Below are 27,614 nucleotides of genomic sequence, written 5' to 3'. Positions count from 1 at the left end.
TCTGACAAATACTATGACAAGTGTCCTACATTTGCCTTGTTATGTTCTATTATATTATGTTCTAGACAATTGATTCTCTCCATCTCCACTCCACATTTCTCATGCACTAACTTGCAAAGTTTCTATTTAGCACAGGCACTGTAGGCATTTTGCTGTCATAAAGAACATAAGCTCTGCTCTATTCTGCACCAGTGTGTAGTTGCAGAACTGTGGAAATGTGCTGTTTAAGGAGCACACCGGTGCAGGGGTCACCCTTATCTTGTCCACTGGTCCATAGACCAACAGAATAGAGATTGGCACTGAAGCTGGAATTCAAAGAACACGTTTATTAATCACTCATGAGTGGGACTACGTCCACACAGCACTCTTAAGTGCTCCCTGAGGTAGTACATTGAATACACAGACCATGATGCTTACATACAGACTTTGTTGCAGAGTAAGCATGTAGTTACAAATAGAAGGTACAAGCATACACAGGAATAACTACCGACAAACATGGGCAGATGGGAGATCACATAGTCAGCAAAGTGGGAGGGGGAACAGAACTGCTTACAGCAGCCAGAAATAGTCAACAGTTATATCTTTAACCAGGTGCATTTCAGCAGCTACAGGCTTTTTCTCAGCACGTACATTGCTTTGGCTCAGTACAGAAGGGACAGTAAAGTTGATGACTCAAGCAGAATAGAAGGGCAAGCAACAGTGATGATGGAAGAATTACATAGCTAACATGGGTGCCACAAACAAGATGGCTTCAGTTTATGCTAACGGAAATTATTTTTGATTTTCACAGAACGGTTTCTTGATTTAGCCCCTAGTACACACTGGTAGAGAAAATACACATCTTTAATAGTTGGGGTTCAGAATGAATTTCCTAAGACCCTAAGGCAAGATCTGGGGTTTCATGAGCTCAGATAAAAAAAGGTGATGTCTTGTTAGGTTTAGACTGCCGACAGTTTCGCCGAGGAGTGGGTGTGTTTTTGGGTAAACTTGCCTGTTTTGCCACAATTATTTATGTTGATTAAAATTGTGTTTGGAGTTGTATTTGACAATGCACCAGAAGGATGTATGGTAGTACATTGTTGCAATTTACAGTGATACAACCAAACAAACAAGCACACTACATAACATTAGGCCACAAAGGATTTGGGGGCAGTACTGCAGTATAATTGGCTAAGTTAGCCTCTTAGAACTATTGAATGTTTCCAGCCTGTAAACAGTAACAAAGATGGTATGCATCTGACACTTAGGGCCTCATTTATGGGGTTATGGCAGTGGTTCCCAAACTTTTTCGACCCGTGGCTCCTTTTATCTATTGGCAGTTGTCCGCGGCTCCCCATTATGTCATTTTATTTTACGGGTAGCGAGGATGTAAGCCCGGCCTCTGGAGTACTTCCATTTTTCTCCTCTTTTGTCCGGTGGTTGGTCACTTGCTTACCAGACATCCAATGGTTGTTCAAACAAGCATTTGCAATGCAATAGGTCTCGCATTTTTTAGAGTTAGAGCAATTGCGTTGTAAATGTAACTATTTTTTACCTATGTGTTTAGTACTAGTGGATGGATGTGCTGGCAATTGTGTGCTTTACAATTAATCTAAAAGGAAGCGTGTTGATTGTGAGCTCTGGTGTATGGTGTTTGGGGCTTACAGGGACACTTATTTTCCCAAAGGTACTTACATTGTAGGCACAATGTGAAGTATGGTTAGCGCAAAGAAAACAGAGCTGAGTTTACTCACATATCTATACTGTACTATTGTTGCTACCTTCCTCCTTCCTCGAAATGACATGTAATTATCTTGCCCTTGGTACAACCCGATGTGACCCTGAGCCTTCCTGCTGCCTATTAATGACTGTAGTGCACGGTTCTGGGACTACCACAAAGGTGTGTCACAACACATAATACTCACAATTACTAAATTATCAAAAGAGGCACTAGACAGGTCCAATAAGTTGTAATAAAGTTATAAACCCAGGGAATGAGTAGTACACCACATTCCCATCTGGACAGACTACTTTTCCTGATATGTAAACCACACTGTAAGTACAGCAAGAAGCTCTCAGACCAGCCTATTTCTACCGAACATACAGCACTCCCCGTGCATCAGTCTTCACAGTCTGGAAGGCAAGGCTGAGAAACAATGGCTAGAGATGGTGCACGCAAGAGATGCACGGGGGGGTGTAGTTGGAAGTCACAGGTAAGAAGTAATTGACTGCAGAGGTGTTGTTGTTGCTGCTAATTTGTATGCAATTATTGCTTGCAACTCCCTGTAAACACTCATAACGAGCGTAAATTCCATCAAAGAACCAAAGACTTCTTTATCAGATTGTATTGACATCTGAAAAAGTGATTACCTACAACCAGGGGACATCCTTCTTTTAAGTCAAATTCACTTGTGTTTGTCCAATAGGGAGAATACGCAAAGCAGTGAAATGTTCCAAGGTAGTGTTGAGCATTAGTGTTTAAAAAGCTGAAAACTAGAATTACAATAGAAAGTTGAAAGTTGAAAATATTTATAAAGCGCACTTTGACCAAGCGGCTTCCTGGCGCTAAAGGGGCGGGGAGGGGAGGGGGAGAATATTTCTAATAAATCTTTAATAAATTCAGCCTTTCTAAAAAAAAGATGATGCTCAGTTCTTTAACCCCTCCCCTGCTGGTGACGGAACCGCTCCGTCATCAGCCGCGGTCGCGCTGTGCTGATGACGGAGCGGTTCCGTTACGAGCATGGGCGCGCCGTCATTAGCACAGCGCAACCGAGGCTGGTGACGGAGCGGTTCCGTCACCAGCATGGGCGCGCCGTGCGGCCCCCCATCCCCTTTAGCGCTGCAGCGGAATAGCCGCCGCAGCGAAGGGGTTAACACATTCTAATGAATGACGCGTAATTCGCCCAAAATTAAATGTCATAATTAATTAATTCAAAAGGCCGCCAACAGTGAGGCAAACATTTTTCCTGATATTGTGCTGCAAATTGGCATTGTGTGCCAGACAATTCCAGGAGTAGAGGCAACATTCATATTTATCCAATCTTCGATGATAATATTTAAACAGAAATGTGCATATGATATAATACTTTTTGAAACTGTTACACTTGAAGGAAGCTTAAGTAATTGTATGGCATGGCATGGCTTGGAAAGCTGTAATACCAAGCCCTCGTCAGTTTTCTTGTCTGCCTGTATAATGGATGAGTCTCCTGGCGATGTACCATGACCGTGATGTGAGTAGAGTCTACCACTATGGTGTGGTACCCGATACGCGCCCCTATCCTAAGAGGGCTACTGCTCAAAATATCAAGATGACCTGTGACTGGTGGATTGTGTACGGATCTTTATACCTCCACTTCTAGTGATAAGACCAAAATACCTGTTCCGGGGGGGGGGGTCTGCCCTCCCGCTGTGTGTGACGCGCTAAGGCCTGGGTGTGCGCGGCAAAAGAATGACACCAACTCACGTGTGTGGTTTAGCGCGAACTGCCGTCGCAGCTCCGCCTTCTTTATTTTATCGACGCGTTTGCATCAGCCGGCGTGAACGCAGGGGCAGGGTTGCTGAACACCTTCTGTCTCTCAGGATGACTGTGTCCCCTGGCTGGAGTGGGTGAACTGCTGCTCTCCGGACCGACTGGCCTGGTTGTTGTGGTTTTCTTTTCTTCCTAGTGCTCCTTCCTCGTCAAATGGAGGGGGGACCAGCCGGTGGCAACAGGGATGTCATCCCGGCGTGTGCCGGAGAACATGAGCACCCATGGGGCCTGGCGCATTGAACAGTGTGGCGTGCTCCGATATTCTCGTAGGAACTTCTGGAGTTCTTGTTCGGGGTCACTCTGTTCCGCCACAGCAATGCGAATGGACTTGTTTATCATTCGCATGAACCGTTCAATTTCCCCGTTGGCTTGGGGCCATTGGGGGGTGATGCGCCGGTGTTGGATTCCATGGTGGCGCATGAATTCACAAAATTAATGTCCTTGGAAATGGGGGTCCGTTGTCACTGCGGAGTTCTTTCGAACATCCGAACATTCCAAATATTTTCTCTAGGGCCGGGCCGACATGCAGAAAGGCTGTTGAGGTTACCACTTCTGCTATCGGGTATTTGGAGTAACTGTCAATGAGGGCCAACGTGAAGCGCCTATCAGGAAAATTCCCGAAGTCCACACTCACTTTCTCCCAGGGGCTCTGACCATGTTCTTCAGTGTGGACAGGCGCTGGTCTCTCTGGTTCGCTTGTGATTTCGCATGATGGGCACTTACAGACTAGTTCTTCTATTCGGGCATCTAGCTCTGGAAACCAGGCCTTCTCTCTCATGCCGGCTTTCATTCGTTCCATTCCCTAGTGTCCTCCGTGGGCCAGTTGTGTTGCCCGCAGTTGCAGGGATGCTGGGATGACAATTCGAGTCCCTCTTAGGAGAAGTCCACTTTGGGTGAGGCTCAGCTCGTTTCTTACCCGCCACAATGGCACCAGGCTTTCCTTTTCTGGGCTTGACCAGGTGTTCACTGACTGAAGGAACTGTCGCCACAGCACTCCTTGGATGGTGTTTTAGACTTTGATCATCACAGGGTCTTCTTTGGCCGCAGTGGTTATTTCTTCCAGCGTCAGTGCTCGAGGGCACGTCAGGGCTGCTAGCATGTCCAAGTGTGCTTCTGTGTCATCACCGTTCTGCTCTTCCTTCTCCTCCTTGGTCATGTCTGGGTGACTTGACAGGAATTCGGCTGAGTTCTTGGCGCCAGGCCGGTAGATCACATCCATGTAATAGTGTTGGAGCCCGATGGCCCACCTCTCGAAGCGTGGGGGAGGGTGGGGCGCCGATCCTATGAAAAGCAGCCCCAGGGGTTGGTGGTCCATGATAACGCAGATGTACAGGTGGAAGTGTCTGCATCCCCATCGGATTGCCAGGGCTTCCCTTTCAATCTGTGAGTATCGCTTCTCTGTTGGCGTGAGAGCTTTACTGGCGTAGGCTAGGGCAGCACATCTCCCCAGTTCTTGCTCTTGTGTGAGGACCGCTCCTAGGCCCACAGGACTGGCATCTACAATTATCTCAGTTCTCTTCGCAGGGTCAAGGTAACCAACGTGGTGTGGTCGAGGAGCGCTTTTTTGACCGCTTGGAATGCTGTCTCTTCAGCCAGACCCCATCTTCACATGGCGTCAGCTCAGGTGAGGCTTCTGAGGGGCTCCGCAAGGGTGGTCAGGTCAGGGATGAAGCAGCCACAGTACATGGCCATTCCCAAGAAGCTGCGGACCTCCATGAGTGGTGCGGCTGCTGTCTTGATAGCTTGAGATTTCCGTGGGTCAACTTGTATGCCTTCTTATGTGAAGGTGTATCCGAACAGCAGGCATTTCTCCTTGTGTAGGGTGACTCCGTGTTCTGACAGTCGCTTCAGAATCGCTCTCATGTGTTGGTAGTGCTATTCGACCATCTTCAAGTGAATGAGGATGTCGTCTCTCACGTTTAAGACACCAGGGAGTCTAACCAGGATTTCTTTTACAGCATTTTGGAAAATCTCTGCCGTTGATGATATGTGGAAATTCAGTCTTTTATACCTCCGGAGGCCTAGGTGGGTGCTGAACGTGGTTATGTACCAGCTGTCCTTGGCAAGTGTCAGTTGGTGATATCAAGCGTTTAGATCTAGTTTTGAGAACCACCTGGAGCCATTTAGATCAGCCCCAATGTCATCCATGGTTGGTGTTATGTGACGCTCACGTCGAATGGCCTTGTTCAGGAGGCGCATGTCTATGCAAAGTCTGATTTTTCCTGGTTGGCTGGGTTTTTTCTGCTAATACTATGGGTGACTATATGTAGCTTGATTGGGGCCCTCTTGATCTTGCCTAGTCCTTTGAATAAGTCCTTGAGCTGGCTCAGCAGTTCTGCTGTCTGGTCCAGCGAACATTATCAGTCCCAGATCTGGGGCTGCGTGGCTGCTGAGTAGTGTGTCCTTTTGGTTAATCACGTGGATGTGGATGTTATATGGGTTAGGAGTGTATTGGAGAGTTGGTGGGTAGTGTTCATTAACTAGTCTTAGCTACTTACCATTTTAAAATTCTAATACTTGGCATTGCTATTTGTTTTCATATTTTATAATTTCACACATATTTATTTTTATTTTTCATATTAATTTATACTAATTGATTAATCTATTTTTGTTTCACTTGTTTTTTCTGAAAAAATAAACTTATTAAATTGCATGATTTTACGATTATTTTTTAAATAGTTAATACATAACAATCAAGGGGTATACAGAGGTAATGGGTGATTAGTGTTTTCTAAAAAAATATTTAAGTTCATTAAAAAGCTTAACATCTAAAGTTTCAAAATTGTAAGCTAATTGTTTAGTTTTTTAGTTTTTTTATTATCATAAGGTTTTTTGGTCTGTGTGTTTTATGTGTGAATTCGAGGAATATTGTTTATTTTATGTTTTATTGAATAGTTTGAATTTTGTAACAAATATATTTTATTAAATAAAAACATTTTCATGATGTTGAAAGTTTTATAATTTTTATTAATTTCTTTTTTATATTTTGTTTAAATTGTGATATATTGCTTAATATGTATTCATATTCTGTGGGTGTAGTGCGTCTGACCCCAATTGTTTGTAGGACTGGTGTTAAAATAATAAACTTTACCCTTGCCCGACTATGTACTTTCCTAAATATTTGTTAGACTGGAGTTAGTACAGTAAATCTGTACCCTCATTTATGTACTTTCACCCCACGTTAGCTAAGCTGGAGTTAGAATAGTAAATGTGCCCTTTCCCAGTGTTTATTAGATTACAGTTAGAATAGTAAAAGTGTCATCCCATTGATGCTTTTTGCCCATTAGATTTGAGTTACAAGAGTAAAACTAACACTCACTCCCACATTGTACACATTTTTCCTTATGAATATAAAATTGTGGTTTCAATTATGTATTTGAGTTGTTTGCTATAGTTTCTTTTGTTTTATTTTTGTGATTTGAATTAGGTTTGATTTAGGTTACATGTTACTTCATCACAGATTTTTAAAACATATCAAGAGTATTTAAAATTTGACACATTTTCAAAAGCTATCTAAAGTGAATTAACACATTTAAAATGTCATATTTATTTTTAATGTTATTAATATTTATACTTGTGTATTATTTTTTGATTTCATTTAAATTAATATTATATTGTGTAATCTATTGATACAAGTATATATGCAAGTCAATATTGTTTAAATAATTTTATAAAACTAATAGGGGAATGTTTATTTGTCATTTATTATGTTATTTCTGAATATATATATATATATATATATATATATATATATATATATATATATATATATATATATATATATATATATATATATATATATACCTATACTTAGCAGTACAATATTGATATGTCGAACCATAGCTAATTGGTAGTCAATACAATATTACAATATTTTTGTACCACAATTTTTTTTGTGGCCAGCTTTCTGCCATAAACCCCTTTTGCAATATAAAAAGAAGTTGTCTGAAGGTTCAGAACTTCACAAAGCCACCTGGCCCCACAGTCCCAACAGATGCCTAAATCTGTTTTCTGATAAGAAACAAATCAAGGCGAGCCCCACCCCAAACCCCTACAGAAAGGAAAAGCAACATGGATGAGCACATAGATGCAGATAGGTCAGTATATATAGGCCAGGGAAATTTCCATCCATAAGGTATAGGATGCATGGGTAGAAGATAACAGACTAACACAGACACAAAACAAGATGAAAAAAGAATGATGAACGTTGAATGTTGTTAGGATGGGATTTTGAGTCTTACAATAACAAATTTGTACTTTTTAAAAGGTTTCTTACAAAATACAGTATATGAATCGGTTTTCTAGACCCTGTGGTAAAAGTGGAGGCGTGATGCCAATGTATCAACTTAAGACAGTAAACCTAATGGACTGTAACCCATGAACCACTTAGGGATTACATGAGGTTGGTGCATACTGGGAAATGAGCACTCCTGTGAGACTCACATAATTATTTGTTATTACTAGGTAACATCTCTTTTCACCAAGAATAGGCACACTGAAGAATAGACACTAGGTATATATATATTTTAGGTTTATCAAAACCAATGCCTTACCCTAGTGCAAATAATGTGTATAGTTGCAATTATAATAACAAAGCAAAAGGTGGCAAAGAAAGCAATTTATAAACAAAATATTAAAAAGAATTATAACATTGCATCAGTATTTCAGAATTTCCTTGCATAGAAAGATGGGACCAGTGTCTGTTCTCCAACTCCTCTCTTCTTGCCTCTAGCTAGCTGTCAATGGGGCCTTATTACACTGTCGGGCAGACTTTCATCTATCCGACACCCTTGCAGATTGCTGTCTGGCAGGCGGTCCCAAACACCGCTACGGTGGCGGGCGGACCAAGTCTGCCCGCCATCGTAATCAGCCCCTAAAACCCTTGCAATACAAATAATACACTCCAAATAGTGACAAAACAGGCTTAAACATACTCCAGCACAGATTGGAAGTAAGTAAAACAACCACTGTTACAAATGCTGGTATATATTTATTTTTTCAAATAAATAATAAACTTTAGAACATTTTTCTATATTTTCCTACAGGTGTATCTTACCCCGGTGATGGAGATATCTGCAAACAGCCAACAGTTACTGATAGTAACTTAACAGTCAAAAAATGTGTTTTAAGAGGCTTTACCCCTCCAATTGAGGATGTGAAGACTGATAATTCCATTTAGATGTAACTCTCCACTTGTAAATTGGGAATAGCAAAGAAAGTGGAGTTTTACACTTGGGTGTATTAGTAGATCTACACATAAGTAGATCACATGTAAATTAAGCTTGGTGAGTTGGCCTCAAAATGGTTAGCATCAAGACTAGATATCCTCACAAATCTAAAGAGGTGTACTTCCTTCTCTCAGGAATTAACAGAAAAAGAGGAAAACAAACAAGCAGCTGATGCTGAATAGACTATATAAGTAGTACCAAATTCCCATCTGGATATACAAAGGCCAATAAACTTCCTACTACTTTCTTCCCTGAGCTGACCAATTAAGCTCTGATGAGGAGAAGGATATGATGTCTGTCCAGGAGATCAAAATTCCAGTATCCAGAATAAAAGTCAAACTATCCAGAAACAACTAAATAAATTAACGTTAACTATCTGACAGCTTACTCCATAATGCCAGTATCATAGTGTTTAGAATTATGGCCATATGTATACAAAATAGAAATTGTGATTTCTTAATTGTGCTTCTTATGAGCCGCAGTTGTTAAACAGCAATTCTCAATGTACAAAAGAATGCAATTCCTAATGGGTTTGCAAACTGACCTACCTCATAAATATTAAAGAGGTAGGTTGCAATTTGCGAACCATTAAAAATCGCAACAATCATAGGGATGTTGGTCTGCTGAAGTCAGTAGACCACCATGTCTGTGATTGTTTTTTATTAAGGCAATTGTTAGAAATGGGATCTCTGGTTGGCTGAGGCTTGCGCCAGAGCCAGGGGGAGACCACCACTCTAGTCAGGGCATGGGAGTTACATGCTAAAGATAACCCCTGTTCACCCCCTTAGTAGCTTGGCACGAGCAGGCAGGCTTATCCCGGAGGCCATGTGTAAAGCATTTGCGCATGCACACAACAGCAACAACATCCCAGGCACACTACAAAAGGAACTCCACACAAGGTTATATCAAAAATAGCCTTTGTATTCTCAAAACACATTAGAATAGTAATCACATCATGTACACTATGCCAATTGGCACTGGGCAATATTTACAAGGGATTGTATACACCTGACAGGGCCACATGGACCACTGTCAGAACCATCACAAAGTAAACTTAGTTAAAGTAAACTAGATCATAAACGTACAAACCAGTAAACACCGGTAATCACTGTACCTAGCATCAGCTTGTGCCATAAACTGGATTATGCACAGTATCACACAAGTCTAAATACATTAGACCCTAACCTCCTAAGTATAACTCATATTAGGGGCGTAAATCACACGGTGAAGCATAATCTCACTAACACAAACCGTGATATGCAGAACAGCCTCATAATCATACACTTACATTTAGAGGTATAAAACAGGGTGCGTAATCATACTACATGCATTACATTTCCTAGTACCACATCATATTAGCACATAAATCACATTAGGGCTTGGCACCTTATAAATCTAACAATCCCCCTGGCCAACTGACCATCTCAGAAAGGGGGCTCAAATATCCTTTGTCCAAAGAGTCAGGGCTGCTGCCTACGCAGCGAAGGTCAAGGGTGTGCCACTGCGCAAAGCTAAACGTTGCAGCTGGCACTAAGTGCTGCGCAGCTGTGTAGGTCAAGATGGGGGCGAAGGAGTGCATCTCACTCCTGAGTTCCAAATATGTCCCCTAAAAGAAAACAAGACCTAAACGGTGCAGCTGCCCACTACTTGCTGGGCAGCTGGAAAATAGGAAAACTGGGGCTTGGGCTCGTAGTAGTCCTTAAAGCAAATATGCCCCCCTTGGGTGGAACCACATGAAGGCTCTGGAAATAATGCGCACTTTGGAGCCATCTAGGCTCTGAGAACACTGGGGCCACAACGTTGGAGCCACATAGGCTCTGAAAACAAACATGGGCCTTGGAGCACTCTGGCTCCTGAACTAATTATGTGCCCAAGCTGTGTCCCTAAATGATGGGGGGAAGCCACAGGCGCAGGAAAGTAATTAGGCCAAAGGTTGCAGCTGCCCACGCTGGTGCGGCACAGCTGAGGATGCCAAAACTGCAGGTACGGGCACTCCTAGCCCTCGGGACCCCTCAGGGGCCTTTTAACAATAATGTGGTCCAGGTGGGAGCGCATGGGCTCTAAACAAAATATGCCCCCAGATCGGTGGAGCGACCCGCTGTGAGACGGGGCCGCTCAAGACTGGCCAATGTACCTTGCCTCAAGAAACACAGACCCCCCACTCACCAGTCTGGACGCCTCGCCGGGGATCGGTCTCCTCAGTACTTGCGGTGGGGACAGGCACCAGCAATGTGCCTCGAGCCCCCTCCGCCTCCAAGCTATACTCCGTGGCGCCTGCGGGGCTCTCCCCCAATCATGGGAGCCCCGCGCATCACCTGTTCCTCCGGACGGCTTCTCTGGCGGCGGCGGTGTGCGCGGGACTTCCTTCACAACCAGAAGTCCCGCCCGCCATCTGGTACATCGCTACCTGGCTTCCGCCCTGTCCACGACTCGGGCCGCCATGGTGACTGTAACAGCGGAAAACGAGGGGTGGGCACCCTCAAAGTTACAAAATAAAGCTGGCATGTGGGGTGGGCACCCGCTAAGGCTCCCATAAGCGGGGTGGGCACCCGCATCAATTTAGCAATGAAAACAAAGATGCAGGGTGGGCACCTGCGCACTAGAAGTACTTAAACCAGCGGGCATAATGCAGGGTGGGCACCTGCAGGTAAATATTAAAATAAACAGGGTGGGAACCTGCCGAAAAAGCACAACGGGGGAATTCCCCTGCAAGGGGTTCCCTCACCAGGGTCTGCAGCTCAGCGCTGCACAGGCCCCCAGGTTCTCCTCCTCTGGGGTGATTAAATCAAAGCATGCCCAGTGTGCTGAAAAGGCCGCTCAAAGAGTCCTGAAGGTCCTGGGGGGAAGCAGAACAGAAGGGTCCCAAGAAGTCCTCCAGGCATACAGGGGCAGGGAAGAGACCAGGGAGGCAAGCCTTCCCCTGAGCCCCAGCAGCAGCACGCCCCTGGTAGATTCAAGTCACACGCAAGAACATTTTACATGGGGTCACAGCCCCTTCTTATACCACCAAATCCTTTGCCCCGAAGGTGCAGGCAAGGGGAGAACCAGATACAACTGGTTCTGGAGCACTTTGTTTTTATCAGCTCCCCTCTCTATTTACAGGACAGGACAGGGACAGCAGATGCACCACAGGAGGTGGAGCCAGCATTGTGGAGGGAAGGCCCAGCGCTATTCAGGTCCCAGGTGCAACTCCTCCCTCCCATCTACATGCAGATCTCCCTATTCACCACCGGGCAGACCCATCCTGGCTCCTAGAGCCAAGCACACCAGCCAGCCCCTGTCAATCACGATCCAGACATACAAATCACATCAGGCAGGCAGACACTGCAGACAGAAATGCCAACTCCTAAAAGTGGCACTTCTTCACTAGTCACAATAAATCTGCACACACCATTGCGCAGCATTTATCCTCATGAGTTCGCACATACCAAACTTGCCCCTGCACTCCTCTCAAATTAGGAATTACCACGGACACTCATATCCCTCATGCACTCCTATGGGAGGGCAGGTCAATCTCACCACACGCACTCAGAGAGCGCACACACTTTACACTGGGCCACAGTGCTAAAGTGCACAGTAGCCATAAATCACTAGTATCAGGTCAGAGTTGAAGGCAAAAAGTTCAGGGGTGAACCTGCCATAAGAGCCAAGTCCAACAGCAATCTTTTATTTTTATTTTAGCCCATTTTTTTAAAGGGAAAGGGAATACGTTTGAAAAGAAAAAAAGTACTTCTTTGTGGGATCACTGCCGGCTCTTAAAAAATATGTTTTTCAACATTCACAAATGTGTAGGAGTCCTATGGGGGCACTTTCCCATTTGCGAATGGTTATCACCTCCCTTGAAGTGACGCTAATATATGAATGTTTACAACTGCAAACATTCATAAAAATCACTGCAATTCTGTATTTGTAATGGGCGCCCTAAACACGCCCCTTCGAAATAACGAATTGCAAGCACAAATTGTGATTCAGTAACATGTTAACGAATCACAATTTGGGACTTATTACAAGTTTTGCAATCCGACTGCCCGGCTTCTAGAACACCACAGTGCCAGCGGTCTTCTGACCGTCGTATTACGAGTCGACCGCGGTGTCCACGATGTGGCTGCGGAAGTCCTGCAGAAGTGTTGGGAACGTTCCCATACATATTGAAGCATATGTCTCGAATGCACACTTATGCATGATACATGTGGAAAAATACCACCCATACCCATTACCGGAGTCTTGCCCATATCTGGCCAGTCGTGGCAATGGGTACATGGTACAATAGGGACTTACCTTTGTATCAATGCAGACAGGGTCCTATTCCTCAGGTGAAGATGCTGGTGTGAAGAGTGGAACCTGGAGAAAGGGATTCACATCAAATGTTGATGGGAAGAACAGGAAAAGGGAGAGTATGCAGCCTAAATCCTTCATTTACGTCAACCAGAAGCTGGCGGTCTCACCGCCCGGGTCTGCTTGTCGGAAAGCCAACTTGTAATATGGACAGAGGTGTAGCTCTTCTGTACCACCCAATGATCGCTGCTTTCCCCCGACCGTGACCCCAGTGGCATTCTGGCAGTGTGGGCAAGTCAGCCGCAGTCTTTGTAAAGACAATACTCCCAACAAATAATAAGAGCTCGCAATGGTCGGAATGCGGATACGGTGCTTCATGGACCGCCGAACTGGTAAGAAGGTGCTTTGTACATTTGTAAAAGCCTTTTTGCGGTTGAAATTAGACCGATGCTATTTGCATATGGACCCACATTCTTAACATAAGCTCTTTAAAATGACTGCGGTTACCTGTACTCCACTGTTACAAAGTCGCTGTGCTGAAAATTCTCTGTATATTATTCTTCCATAAATGTCTTACATTGACCAGATGGTGGTAATTCTGATTTAATTGGTACTGTTGTTAGGCCACACTTCCTGTTATTAAGCCAACAACTTCCATTCTTCCTCAGTGAATATCATGTTCACAACCATGCTGCTGACTAGTATCCACCTGGAACTTTAGGCCAAAGAAAGACCACCTGGTCTTGCCAACTAAACTGATAATACCCAACATGTCCCAAGGAAATCAGGTGCCTGTGTGTCTGCGAGAGGGGAAGTGTTGACAGTGACTTATAGGTTGTGTGGTCATGAGTCTGAAGTGGCAGAAACAGTAGGGTGGAAGGGACTATTGCGTGGTTGTATAACTGTTTTAGTTTGCCTGCTTACTCAGGATTTCTTTGAGTGTGTGAGTTGGTCAGTGGCCATGACAGGGATGTTCTGCCACACATTTTCATGGCTGGTCACATCAAGTTCACACTAATTTACAATTGTGAAATATCCTGCTGGTCCTTCCCTACTTGAAGATGTGTAAAACAGGGGCATTAATTAGTTATTTCTATTTAGGATTCTAAGGTGCAGATGTACGACCGTTTTTGCAGTCGCAAACGGGATTTCGGCCCCTTTGCGACTGCAAAATTGGGTCTGCCCTATGCACCAACCTTTTTTTGCGAGTCGGTAACCGAGTCTCAATGTAATGTGTGATTGTTTTGCACCCATATTTGCGGCCATAAAAAAGACTCACAGTTTACCACCTACTTCAACCACTCGCACTTCCCCAGAGAACACCTTCCCCTTTGTGAATGGATGCAAAAACATTTTATTAAGAACAGGTAGTGGTGGTATAGACCATTGCCTGCTCTCAAAAAATGAAACTGAAAAGTTAAATTTTTCTGTTTGAAATTCATTTCGTTTTCTTTTTTTTTAATTGTTTTTATTGGAATTTTACAGTACATTACAATATATAGCACACTTAACATGAATTAATACTTCGCTAAATATTCGACGGGGGTTAAAATTGCGTTGCAGTTTGGTGGACGTTTACCCCTCCATGCATTTACACTTAACAAAAAAAAACGGATGATTGCAGTATTTGTCTTGGCTCGTGTTATACATAAAACATAAAACATGCAGATAAGACATGCAGATGTTGATTTGGGTGTTGTGGTAGACCCTCTTAGTGTTGCTTCCGATACTATGTTGTTTCCTTCCGCCCTTCTTTCCTTCATTGGGGTTCGTAAGGGTCGAGAAACTTGTCTAGCGTTGTCCACATCTCTCTGTTGGGATTCTGCTTTATTAAAAAGCAGTCACAGACATGTGGTCTGCTGATCCCAGCAGGCCATCATGCCTGTGAGTGCTAGCCTTTCCAAAAAGGGTTCGCAAATTGCGCTTGCCTCATGAATATTGATAAGGCATGCAATTTGCAACCCCATTGGGAATTGCAAAGAGTGTCTGAGACACTGTTGTACATTCACTTTAGCGAGTCGCAAATTGCAAGTCGAAATTCGGAGCAATGTACGACTCGCTAAAGTGAATGGTCATACATCTGGCGCTTTATTCCAAATCTAATAGTTTTAATCTGAGATTTCAGACTAACTATGCACTTTTACCTTTCTTGGACTTTGGGCTCTAAGACATGTCCCTCTTTTGAAACTTCAAAAGTTAAGTTTGCTCTCAATTAGCATGAGTCCTACTGGCTTACTTTTATGGTGATGAAGGTAGTCACTGCCCTCAGACCAAAATCTCTTGCATGAAAACTTGGAATACTCACAGGAATTCATGAGTACTGGGAAATGTAGTGTTAGACCTTGCACCCATGGCTTAGAATCCCCTGACTTTTTGCCTTCAAACCTCCTGTTTTTGCTGATGTCATTTTTGTAGGCCTTAGGATGCTAGCACTTTACCACTACTGACCCATGCTAAAGTGCATATGCTCTTTCTCTAAAATGTGGTAAAATTGGTTTATCCACACTTGGCATAATCACTTTGCTAATAGGTCCCTAGTAAAGTGTACTACATGTGCTAAGGGCCTGTAAATTAAATGCTACTAGTCGGCCTGAAGCACTGATTGTGCCACCCCTTTAAATAGCCCTTTAAACATGTTTCAGGCCTGCCATTGCAGAGCCTCTGTGTACAGTTAACCTGGCATGTTGACCTGGCAAGATAAACCTATTTTCTGGCCCAACCCTTCCTTTTTAATAAATATAGCTCAGCCATAAGGTAGGCTCTGGACATCACAAGGGCATGATGTAGTGTAGTTAAAAAGTTGGACATGTACTTTTAAGTTTTAAATGGTCTGGTGGTCAAAAACTCCTAAATTCGTTTTTCTCTACTGCAAGGCCAACATCTCCTATAGTATAACATTGGGATAACTTTATTACATTTTTATAAGAGTAATTGCCAAATGGGAACATGTAATTGGTTCAGGTTTGGTGCCTCTGGAATCACAACTTATGGTGAAGTCGAATTTTAAACTGCAATTCTAAAAATGACACTTTTAGAAAGTTGGCATTTTCTTAATTTAGCCATTCGGTGTCTGTTGCCAGTCTACTATCACATATTTGGGGTAGTTGACAGTTGGGGCTTCTGGTATTCCTCCTAGACAGCCACACACAATAGGAGCTTAAGTATAACCTGATGGGCCAGTGGATACTCTGCCAGGAAGAAAGACTGCTGTGCTGCTGTGCTGCTGAAATGACTGTCATTCTGCTGGACTGACACTCTGAAGGAGCTGCTGATTTGTTGTGCTAAACTGCTGGCTGCTGCCCTCTTGCCTGGAGAGGTAGAACTGAACCTGGAACACATCTTGAACCCAGGACCCCAGAGGGACTCAAAGAGCTAGTCTTCTGGCCTCATGATCTGGGCTTCAGGGATATAACAGGCTTCCCGCAGGAGCTGACCCATCTTCAACGATTGTGTGATCCCCCGTCGTCCTTCAAGAGGCACCTTTAAGGTCGCTGGGCCCTTGGTGTAGATCTCGAATTCTTGAAGTCAAGGTGCTAGGCTCTTCGCTAATGAGCCTGTTCACACAGGAAATGTGCTACTCACACAAAGAATCAGCATAAGCCACCTCAAGTTTGTCTCTGTTAGGCCCCTGCCCATCCGTCTGCAACGATCAGCCTGCTCTTTATGCCCCCGACTATCGCCAGAGTCGCTCTACCTGCTCCGGGTGAACTTCTACCCCATAAACGGGACTCTTGGCACAAAACTTGAGAAGGTAAAGCTTCAGCTGGGCTAATCTGGGACTGTATCCAACCCGCGCTCCATCGCAGTCAGCTTGAACATTTGGATTTGACCTGGACCAGCTCGGCCAGATATCCCAATTTGGCGCTTTATGCCTTTAAGCGCTGTTTTTCAGTTTATTCTTTAAAAATGAATAACTCTAGTTCTACTTGGTGGAATTTTGTCATTTTGATCTTGTTTTATTTATTACATTAAACTCTTTGTTTTTAACCTGTTGTGGAACCATTTTGTGTGGAGATTTCACTAACTTACTGTTTGATGTGTTGCACAAATACTTTACAGATTGCCTCTAAAGTTAAGTCTAACTGCTCTGTACCAGGCTAGTAGAGGTTGAACAAAGGTTAATTTAGGGTGTGCTAGTGCCTTACTCTGACTAGGATTGTGGTTACTGTTTAACCAGGGCTTAGAACCCAATTTCTAACATGTAGCTTTTAAGACAGTCCGTTACTAGCTAAGAAGGAGCTGCTTCCTTCACAAGTAATAAGACTGCAACTTCCCTCTACTGGGAACCAGGTACCCCTTGTAGCATTTAACTCCCGCAGGATAGCGAGGCAGAGCAGTTCAAGGCCTACTTAGAAGGGAGATTGTGTGAGCTAGTACCACGGTCCTGAGGCACGTAACACCTAATAAATCATTTACAGTGTTTATTTACTTATAAAACACATGCATTACTACTTGATACTAGACAATCATTTATAAATATATACTTGTATATATAAATATATAAAGTGTGGCAGGTGTAAATACATATGGTAATGCCCGTTACCAGTGTACACCCCAGCAAGCCCTGAAACCTATAACCTCAATGCCCGTCCACGATTTAATGGGGTGCACTTATCAAAAGTCCACCAAATTCGTTCCAATAGTCAAGGCAAAAACTGATCATGGTGTCCAGGATTAGAACCCAATGGAACGAGGAGAGCAGAGTTTTAAAAGGTATTGATTTCTTATCTGGAAGGAGACATTGCTGACTAATGTGCTCACTTGAGGACACACTGACATCTGGGCCTAGAGGAGTATGACAGGTTTCTTCAGCTTCACTGCAGTGGGACGGCATCCCGGTCTTCCTGCGGTTTAGTTGGAGAAGTCAACCCCAGGTGAAAAAGAGGCACTCTTGCACACAGTCAAAGTAGCAGAGGTTTTTAGAAAATGTGAGGAGGATTTTACTTGTTCCTTTATCACATTTTCCCTTTGGCATGCTGCATCAGTTATGCTTTCTTGAGTTTGTCCCTCATCAGGGGTACCCTTGATACGTACAAATGGCTAGCAGCTGATTTTTATCTCACAGAGCAACCAATATGGCAATTATTAAATATGTCTTTAGTATTGAAAATCTGCATAGCTAGTTGTGTTTGCCTATAATCAATTACTCTGGCATGTTGTCTTGAGTTTCCTGAACAAAATATTTTATATAAACACACGATGGATCCGAATCAGTCTGAGATGACTTCAGTGAGTTCAAAAGTTTAAATAACATACCAGTTGTTTCCGAGAGCCATAGGACTTTAACACCCCTGTTGAAGCCTTTTCAAATTATTTTGAGAAAATCCCTTGAGGCAGTAGTCCAATGCACTGTAGACAGTGGATGAAAAACGATGGGTTGGAATTCTACCCAGATTGCTTGCCAGTGGTTTATAGGATATTTGCAAGCATTCTTCCATCACCTTTTGTGTGTTTGGTAGAATGACCTAAGTAGCCACGGCTATGCCCATACAAGGGCCCTTCCTCACTGGGCCACAAGATCTAAGTTAGATATACCTGACTAATGAGGCCAGAACTGGTCTGGGGTTGCTTGTATTCCTTTCTGCACAGAGCCGCGCCCAGCAGTTTAGGATGGACTGTTCCAATGAGGATCAGAACAGGTTTTCTTAAGGTTGGGTCCAGAGATTGGGAACCAAAACCGGCCCTGGCAAAGTGCTCGGCCCCCTGTCCAGGGGTGAGAGGGGGGGGGGGGGGAGGGGGGGGGGGGCAGGGGGGAGGCGGGTTGCCGCCGAGCTCTTTGCCAGGGCCGGTATTTGGCTTATTTAGTTACAGGGCCGACGCTGCACCCAACCGGCCCTCCACCCATGCGGCGCACCGGGGGATTGCCCGGTGCCCGCTACGGCCAGTCCGGGCCTGGTTGGGTCTCTGGCCAGAGAAGCACTGTCGGCAAGAACCAATGGGTTAGAATGCTACTCAGTACGGCTTCCAGTCATTTAGACTAATTTCAAGCATTGCTCCCATCACCTTTGTGAGTCTGATTATGATGAGTCTCCTCTTCCTTGTTGCATTCACAAAGTCTGGAATATTTTGGGGAATCCTCATTACACCTAGTCTACTCTTGGTCCTTAAATTCTCATTACATTTACAATGTCTAGATCACGAAGGGTGATTATCCTTACACCGGGTATTCGTGTCCGAATTATGTTCATGATGGCTTTGCCTGGCCTGAACACCAACGTTATAAGGACTGCCAAGCATTGTGCAACCAGGTAAGCATCAGCAAAGCTACTGACATTTTATGGGCAACCCAAAAAAAGCGATATGATATAATGCCACTGGTAGCTATTGTACTTCCTGCACAGCTCACGTTATTCCATGAAACAACAAAATGATACAGGGAATGCTTGTATCAATTGTGCATTTCAGTCCACTGTACCACTCTAGCCCGAGACCAGCCAGATGAAAATCAGTCTTAGTCCTGCTCCAACAGGCCAGGTCCACACTGTATGGCAACACGAGCACCCCAGATCAGTTTCTACTGCTACTTAGGCTTCCTCGGCTAAAGTCCTGTTAAACAGTGAGCAGGGGTCTCTCATCTGTCTTATGCATCACACTCAGTGTGTCGACTCCAACAAATAACAAAGTAATAGAAGAAATGCCTGAATTAATCTCAGCCACTGGTGTTGCATAAGGATGTATTACAGTCCATTGTTTCGCGGCCACTACTGACATAGACTAGCCCTATGCAATCAGTCTTGGTCATGCTCCAATGAGTCCAGGCCAGACAAGCTTAAAAAGCCAGGCAGGTGGCCGGGAATGAAAACAAATGTTACAAAAAACAGGAAATGTAATAACCTCCTCTAAGTGAGAAAAATAAAGCCCAGAAGTGGGTGCGCTTCAGCAGAAAGGCTACTGTAGCATAAGATTATACAGAGTATGGTCAGTAGGTTGAAATTTCTATAAATGTTCATGAACGTTGTCATATTATAAAGCAAATAATACCTTAATGCCATCTTTTAATGAAAAGACAGATTTGTCAAGCCAGAACAGCCTTTTCATGCATATTTTCTCCAGTCTAAAAATGCGAAAAGTGACTGAGACATTGTTGTCCCTCAAAAGTACATTTTCAAAAAGTAGGCCGTGGGACCATTTCACTCAATAGTTTACAGCAGGCATGAATACAACTGTGGCTGTGTTCCTAGGGAAATTTAAAATTTTAAAGTGTTGTTTGTAAATGGAACATTTGTAAGTGGCTTCAGGTTTTCAGTGTTAGCTTTATAAACACCAGTAAAAATCTACCAAAAGAGAAATAGACCTAATCGGTGTAAATGGATAAACACAGATTAGCAATGATTTTCTGCGTTCACAAAGTAAAATGTTATTAAAATTAAATGTGATGAGAGAAAATGTGCCACTTTGTGTTCGATCAATTATGGTACCCTAAGTACCCAAAGGAAAGCATTGGGACGATTCAGGGGTCCCCCCAGAGGAGGGGCTGGACAGTGGGGAGGGAACTCCCATGTCCTTTGTCCAGTTTTGCACCAGACTGGTTCCAACTGGAGTATGCAAGGAGGGCACCAAATGTGCCCTTCAAAGCAGTCTAGTGGCGCTGGCAAGCACCCTCTCACCAGCCTAATACACTAAGTCCAGTCTGGGAGGTGGTCACACCTCCCTGTGACAGGAAACCTATTGTTCTACCTTCTGCTTGAGCTTGGCTTAGCAGCAGGAGGGCAAAATCATGTCTGTGGTCAGCTTGCTGTCAGACTCTGGTAGACTGGTACTGGGAGCACAGGGTCTTCCAGGAGGAGTCCCACAGTGCTTGGGATCATACCCCAACACCATTTACGGTGTTGGGGTATGATTCCAACATGTTTGATAGGATGTATGTCAGTACAACGGGATCTTTTAGATCGCGGTACTTGACAACGCTGCCATTACAACGTAAGTCGTTACAACAACTTTAGTTGGAGGGCACGGATTGTGGAATATTATAATTTTATATTCCAACACCAGTTCACGTAACAGTAGGGAAGGTGTAGGAATATAAAATTATAATATTCCTTAACCAACAGCGCCATCCAGCGCACGTCGTAGTAACGTCTTGCGTTGTAACGGCAGCATTGTTAAGGCAGTGCGGTGTAAACACCGCGTTCTAAACGATGTTCCCCGTTTGATACCAAGCATGCCAGGGTTTGTTAAAGCCAGTTTATAGTTAGCCATCGTGTAATGATGCCTGGCCACTATATGTATCGTAATGGCCGATGCACTTACAATGGCTGGGGAATGGACTCCGGGGTTTGTGTGGGTGTCCAGTTCATGCCGGGGCACCTTCGCACTTATAATTAAGCACCCTGCCTTCAGGATTGTAAGGCCTGCCTTAGGGGTGACATCATTTTTAAGGGAAGTCACCACAGATATAGGAAAACATATATCTGTTGTAAGTGGTGTTAGCACCAGCTTACACAGGCTGCAATGACAGGCCTGTAGTCACAATTTGAGTGGTCTCCCATGGGTGGCATAATATATGCTTCAGCCCATGGGTGACTCCTGGTGCACCTATGCCCTGGGTACCGTAGCACCATATACTAGGGACTTACAAGGGTACGCCAGTAGTCAATCATGGTCCAATTTAGGGAGGAAGCACAGAGACTGGGGTCCTGATTAGCAGGATCGCAGACTAGTCAGAAAATAGAATAACACCAGCAAAAAGTGGGGGTAACCATGAAAGCAGATCCTACTTTCCTACAGTGGCCTGCAATGGTCAGCGTAACCACCATGTCTGTAACCGTGTTTAAATTCTTTTTTTTTTAAAAGAGCCAATTTTTCAAAAAGGAAATGGGGCTGTTTTTAGCAAAAAAGTGTATTTCATTTTAAAGTTTAACTGAAAGTTGGTAGTGGCCCCCTTAACAATTACCTGCTCCCCCTTAAACTTATGCAGAAATTCACAAGAGGCTCCAAAGAACTTCGGTAAACATTTACTGATTTTTTAAATGGGTTTGGTGCTTCAGCAAAAAACCTGTTAGCAGTCGTAAACCCACAAACTTAGCGTATCACAAGGCTTGTGATCACTGAAAGGTTTTGTACATCTAGCTCTTACTGTATTGTAAATCCTGGTGTATGTGGAGTCATTTGCAAGGATTTCAAACATCTTCTTGTCCAAGTTGCCTGCATATTTAAAATGGTAACAGAACCAGTAGCGGTGCTACCGGATGGGGATGGTGGGACGGAGTGGTTAATTAAATCTGTCTCCTCTTCCTTCCTGCAGTCCGGCGGCAGCAGGAAGCACCGGGCACACCGGCTTCCCTGAGCCAATCACACGCTGCAATGCAGTGTTGTGATTGGTTTGAGCACAGTGCATCTGTGCTCAGACTGGAACAGGGAGCCTGTGCAGGCAGCCTGGTAGGAACATGCAAAGTGCGCATGTACTGTTTGGTCGGCCAAAGACGGCCAGCCAAACAGTTCATGCGCACTTTGGGAGTGCAAACCACACATCCCCTGCTCTGGCCAGCCCCACCCCACCCCACACTGCACACAGGTCGCTGACTGCATGCAATAGGATAAATAAAATGACAAGAACAATACGTTATTGTGCAGTGGGGCAACGCTCCTCCACCTTAGAGGGGGAGCCTCCACTGAACAGAACAATTCTTGAAATTATCAATTTATTGCACTTGTGTTGATCTGCACTGACTTCTGATAAAAGGACAAATTATCTTCTCACTGGTTTGCATTCTAAACTTTCATCCTCCCTGTCGATCTTACAAGAAACTCCACAGAACTAAATATAATTTGAGATTGGAAAAGACAACTTTCAATTCCCACCTGGATGCATCACAATCATTGATAAGCATAGCCCCCTACTGGGAACTCTCTTCCTGAAGTCCACAAGTATCTTGATGATGTTTTTTAGTTTTGGTAAAGACACAAAACGTACTTGTTCAAACACTTTCTGTGTTACAAATCCTTAGAGACTGGCCCACTGCTAATGCTAATTTGAACCACCTGTTTCGCCCCTTTTCTTTCCAAATGATATTTCACACTGTACTATCCAGGCAAGACTTGGTATCCAGGGCTCCACTACAGGCTTTCGTTTGTTTATTTGCCCCACCCCTTTACATTCATTTAATTCCATTTTTCACTTGTGGTTTTCCACTTTGCCAATGCTGTTCTACAATTTGTCGATGTAAAGAGTCTCAGTTTGTCTATGGTTCTTATTCAGTAAAGGGCAGGATCACCTACCTGATGTGTACAGCATCACTATATAAAATGCAGGATAAATAAATATGGGATATGACTATTTCAATACACTTTACCATACAACTGATGCCTTGATATTGTGTCTCTCTTTTTATTAATCGGTGTGGGGTAAAAGTGGGTGAGGACAACCTATTCACTGTGCTCCTAAAATGGTGAAGCAGTTGACAATCCTTTTCAACTAATTTTCATATCTTGCTTTGCAGGTGTTTTATTTGGATGCAGGGACTTCCTCGGGTGTTGGTAATTTTGCGACCAGGGTTACGGGTGCAACAAACCCAAATAATGCAACCATTACAATCTTCAACATGCAACCCCGGGACACTGGAACATACTATGTTTCAATTATGAACCCTCCAGATGTATCTTCCAGCCCTGGGCATATCCAGCTAACAGTGCTAGGTATATATTAATTGTTGCATTTGTATGCCATAAAAATGATGACAAAATAAGAAACCTTTTCCATTTGCAGGGTATGCAATACAATTGCTTTCTTTTTGCTAAATTTATCTTGACTTGACAGTTAAAATAATGCAGTACATAGGGGTATAAAACCATATAGTGGGGTCAGCAGAATGCTACGGTTGTGCATTTGGTGTGGCCAGATCAATGGATGGAGAAGTTTCTTCATTATGTTGATAACAGCGATAGCATGGTCACATGAAGAACTTGTTTTATAGAGGAAAAGGCACATTCTGATGAGGATGATTGTGGTGTTACATCAATGCAATCCTAATAATTTGCACTGATCATTCTCCTCACATTTACACTCATTGAGTACAGCAATTTGAGAATTGCATGGATTTAAGAAAAGAGTCTCTTCCTTTGATGTTATCCACTAGACCACTCATCATATCACATTCGTCAAAACTAAGTGTACAACAAAGGAACGGTGCATGTTTCTGCCACTTCTGCTTTAAGTAGGCACCTCTGCATCGACCCGTATATACAGGCCAGACCTTCCTTCCGCCGGTTAACAAGGGACACTGACTGCCCCCTGAGAAATGGATTCATCCAAGTACATATGGTTTTCAGGCATATTCTGAAATCTATTTGTCAAAATAGTAGGGGTCTCGTTGACTACTTTTTTGAAGATCTGATGCAACGAGCACAGACTTTGCGAAGGTGTATGGCAGTCCGGCAGAGAGCGGGTAGGATTTCCTTCTTTTCGATGCACTAAAGGATACTAATCACTTAGCCAGGTCTTCTTTCTGTTCAAAGATCTAATGTAGACAACGGAAAAGGTTAATCCAATGGGGCCCTCTCCCTCCATCAGAGCGGGGATGGGAATTTTCAGATGGAACACTAACTCGCGCCTCCTCCCTAAGAATGCCAAGTCAACAGCTGCTCTAGTCAGTAAATGGGGGCATCGCTACCACCATGTTTGCCTAGGACCTGTCTATTGAGCAACAGCAAATTCCACTAGGGTTATAACAAGGTTGGGTTCTCACTATGCTAATGGTCCAAGGACTGGTACCCTCCCCAGTCTATCAAGGGACCATCCCTCTGTTCCCGCGTTATCTATTTTTGAGACTTTTTTCATGGGATAAAATCATGCACCCCTTAATAGCCCTGTCCTTGTCTTACACCTCCTTTACACCCTCCTGCTGGTCTCTTCTCGCTTCCTTTCCCAGAATACTATATCTTTTAATAAATATATAAATATGTTTTAAATGTGGAATAAAACATGTCATCATTCTTGTTTTTTTACATTTTTCTTATTGTAATGCATGAAAAATGTTTTTGTTACTTTTTTATAAAATAACAAAGTATTTATTTAAAGTTTGTAACATAAATCTTTGTGACATTTTTGTAGTGTTTTCTTTATGAAGTTTCCATATAATCTTCTACTACGACATTTCTGCAATACTTAACATTTCATAATACTTTCCTTAATTTTTCCACCAATCTTGGTAATGGAATCTATTTTTTCTTTGTTTTTGTGGTTATGCACACAATGCCATTTATTACACTACTACTGCATACATTGTTATATACACTAGACCTCCCTAGGGCTCTCTGTACTCTGCACGACTTCTGGTCTGAAATTCCAAAAACAATTATTAAAACAAAAATGCATGAAGTCTTACAGCTGACCCCAGTGGCATTATTGCTGTGCGTACAAAACATAAATCTATTCCTGGAGGTTTTGAATCTGAGAGCATCACGTTTAATCTCGTCGAAGCGACAATATTCTACTTGAAAAATGATCAATTCAAAGTCATAATCGAAAATGTACCTGTCAGTTACTCCAACCAAACCCAATTAAAGTTATAGTAACTGCAACCGTAATGAGCTAATTTATGTATCAGTGTTCAATAAATAAAATTGTAAACTGTGCACTGAGTTTTGTGACCGAGTAATGGAAGCTGGGTTTGCAAGTAGTGGGAGACGTATTTAACCCAAAATAAATTTGTTTTCCAGAGGACACAATTTTTTTATTTTAATCAATGTACGAAAGCAGTTTAAAAAATTTGGTTAGGGAGCACTGAAGAGGCAGAAGGGCAGCTAGGGGACAGGACGGTAGATAACCGAAGCATTGGTGTATACACATGAGTCTCATGTACACATTTAATAGACTATAGAGTGAATGAACATTTTCACTCACTCCGAGAGCTTCAGCCTAACCAGATGTCATACTTACTCTCCCACACATCCGTAGGAACTCTCCATTCAATTAGCACCCTTCTAAGCATTGACCTTTACACCTTTGACTATTCGTGATTCACATACCTGTTGATATTCCACCTATCAATGCCTCTAGCACTAAATCTCAAGACATAATATCCTCCGGGACGCTATCCCTCAATCTTCACCCTTAGAAATGCTCTGCACCATCAACTCTCTTCTCTACCATACGCTACCGCAGTTCTATACAACCTCACAGTCAATGGTTTTGCAATGTCCTATTCCACATTTTCCCAACCAAATTCACTCTGAATACACTTTACTCTACTTCAAACCATCCACATACTCGTTTTAATCTCCTCATCTACTCCACCCAGCCCGAATAATTTGAGCCAACTTCTCTATCTGCATTAATCTTCACGCTTCTCTCAATCGACTCACCCTGAGCCCCATGGGACCATTTCAACTTTCAACTGATAAAAGCCTTCGGATCCTCTTCGCATCCTACCTGGGTGACTAACTGCTGACACTCCCTACCTAACCTACTCAATTGCCCATAAAGGGTAAAAGATTAAAATTGAATTCAAATCAACTCAAAACAGAGAAACATTAAATGGCACTTCATTAGCAAATATCAGCAAAGAATATAGTACATGCCTCGACCTTCTTTGTTTCTAAATATATCTTCCCTAGGCCTAGAACGACAGCTATCTTAGCTTGATTTATTGATCTAGCACTGGTGCTGGCCTGCCGCCAGGTAGCAATTTCAAGGAAAGACCTTCAGGGCCCTAATGTCAAGCGTTGGCGCTCCAATTTATTGAAATGGTCTGATTGTGAGAAAGCGACACCAGTGTATGAGGACTGTCGTGGACTTCGAGCACCAGAACATGCGCAGGCATGACAAACCATATTGCAGGTTTGACCTCAGCTGGACGATGTGGGCAGAATCATCTCCCCCCCAGGAGAGTAAGGATGATAGCGAGAACTGAGGGGGCCGCCCTTCGCACAATATGGTCCCCATTACTATTGACCCCCTTATGCTAACTACAGATTACTACTGCATGAGCATCCCATGCTCACATTATATGTTCTGTAGCTAACCATGGCGAGCCAGGGGGGCTCCAGCAGGAGGTATTTGGTTTCACTTTAACAGGTCCTTAATAGTTCTGATACGCAATGGTTGTTTGACTTGTTTGGAGTTGGTTGGCCCCATTACGCGGTTTTATCCTCTTGCTGTTTATAACCAATATTGAATTATCATTATTGATATTGCTGGGATTTTATTCTCTGCCCAGACAATTGTACCTTTCTCTTTGCATTGCAATCCCACAGCCGACCATTGTAAATGTGAAATATGGACAATCGTACCGATGATGGGTTGAAATGTATTCTAATCTTGAAAGCCAATGTAATGTGCTTAAAAAAAATCAATGTGAGACAAAATGGAGCATCTGCCGGCATGTTATGCAAACGCCGTTGTGTGGACACAAGTTGACTCCTCATATTTTGGGAGATGCTCCAACACCCTTAAACTGCATGAAAAATCTAGGTGCAAAAATGCACCATCCACTAAGCAATCGATGTATATGACACCTACCGTCTTGTAAACTTAGCTCATCCAACCAATGCATAGTTGAGGTTCCCACTTTGAATCCGATATGCTTAGATTGCAAGACATTTTAATTTGCAGCAGTCTCACATTGGAACATGCTACCAGTGTTTATTCACCATGACGGCAACTG

The 27,614-nt window shown here is 43.4% G+C and overlaps 1 protein-coding gene across 1 annotated transcript in view; it reads left to right on the top strand.

Moving 5' to 3' along the window:
• The window catches only part of VSIG1 (V-set and immunoglobulin domain containing 1), a 104,137-nt gene that overhangs the window by 42,779 nt on the left and 33,744 nt on the right, over positions 1 to 27,614 (top strand). Inside the window, exon 3 of the mRNA XM_086918470.1 lies at positions 23,451 to 23,646. Within this exon, the coding sequence (XP_086774596.1) occupies positions 23,451 to 23,646 (196 nt within the window). The remainder of the gene's footprint in view (positions 1 to 23,450; positions 23,647 to 27,614) is intronic.

This window comes from Lissotriton vulgaris, chromosome 4_1, assembly GCF_964263255.1.
Source record: "Lissotriton vulgaris chromosome 4_1, aLisVul1.2, whole genome shotgun sequence".
Classification (NCBI taxonomy): domain Eukaryota; kingdom Metazoa; phylum Chordata; class Amphibia; order Caudata; family Salamandridae; genus Lissotriton; species Lissotriton vulgaris.
This window is presented reverse-complemented; position numbering and strand designations above follow the sequence as displayed.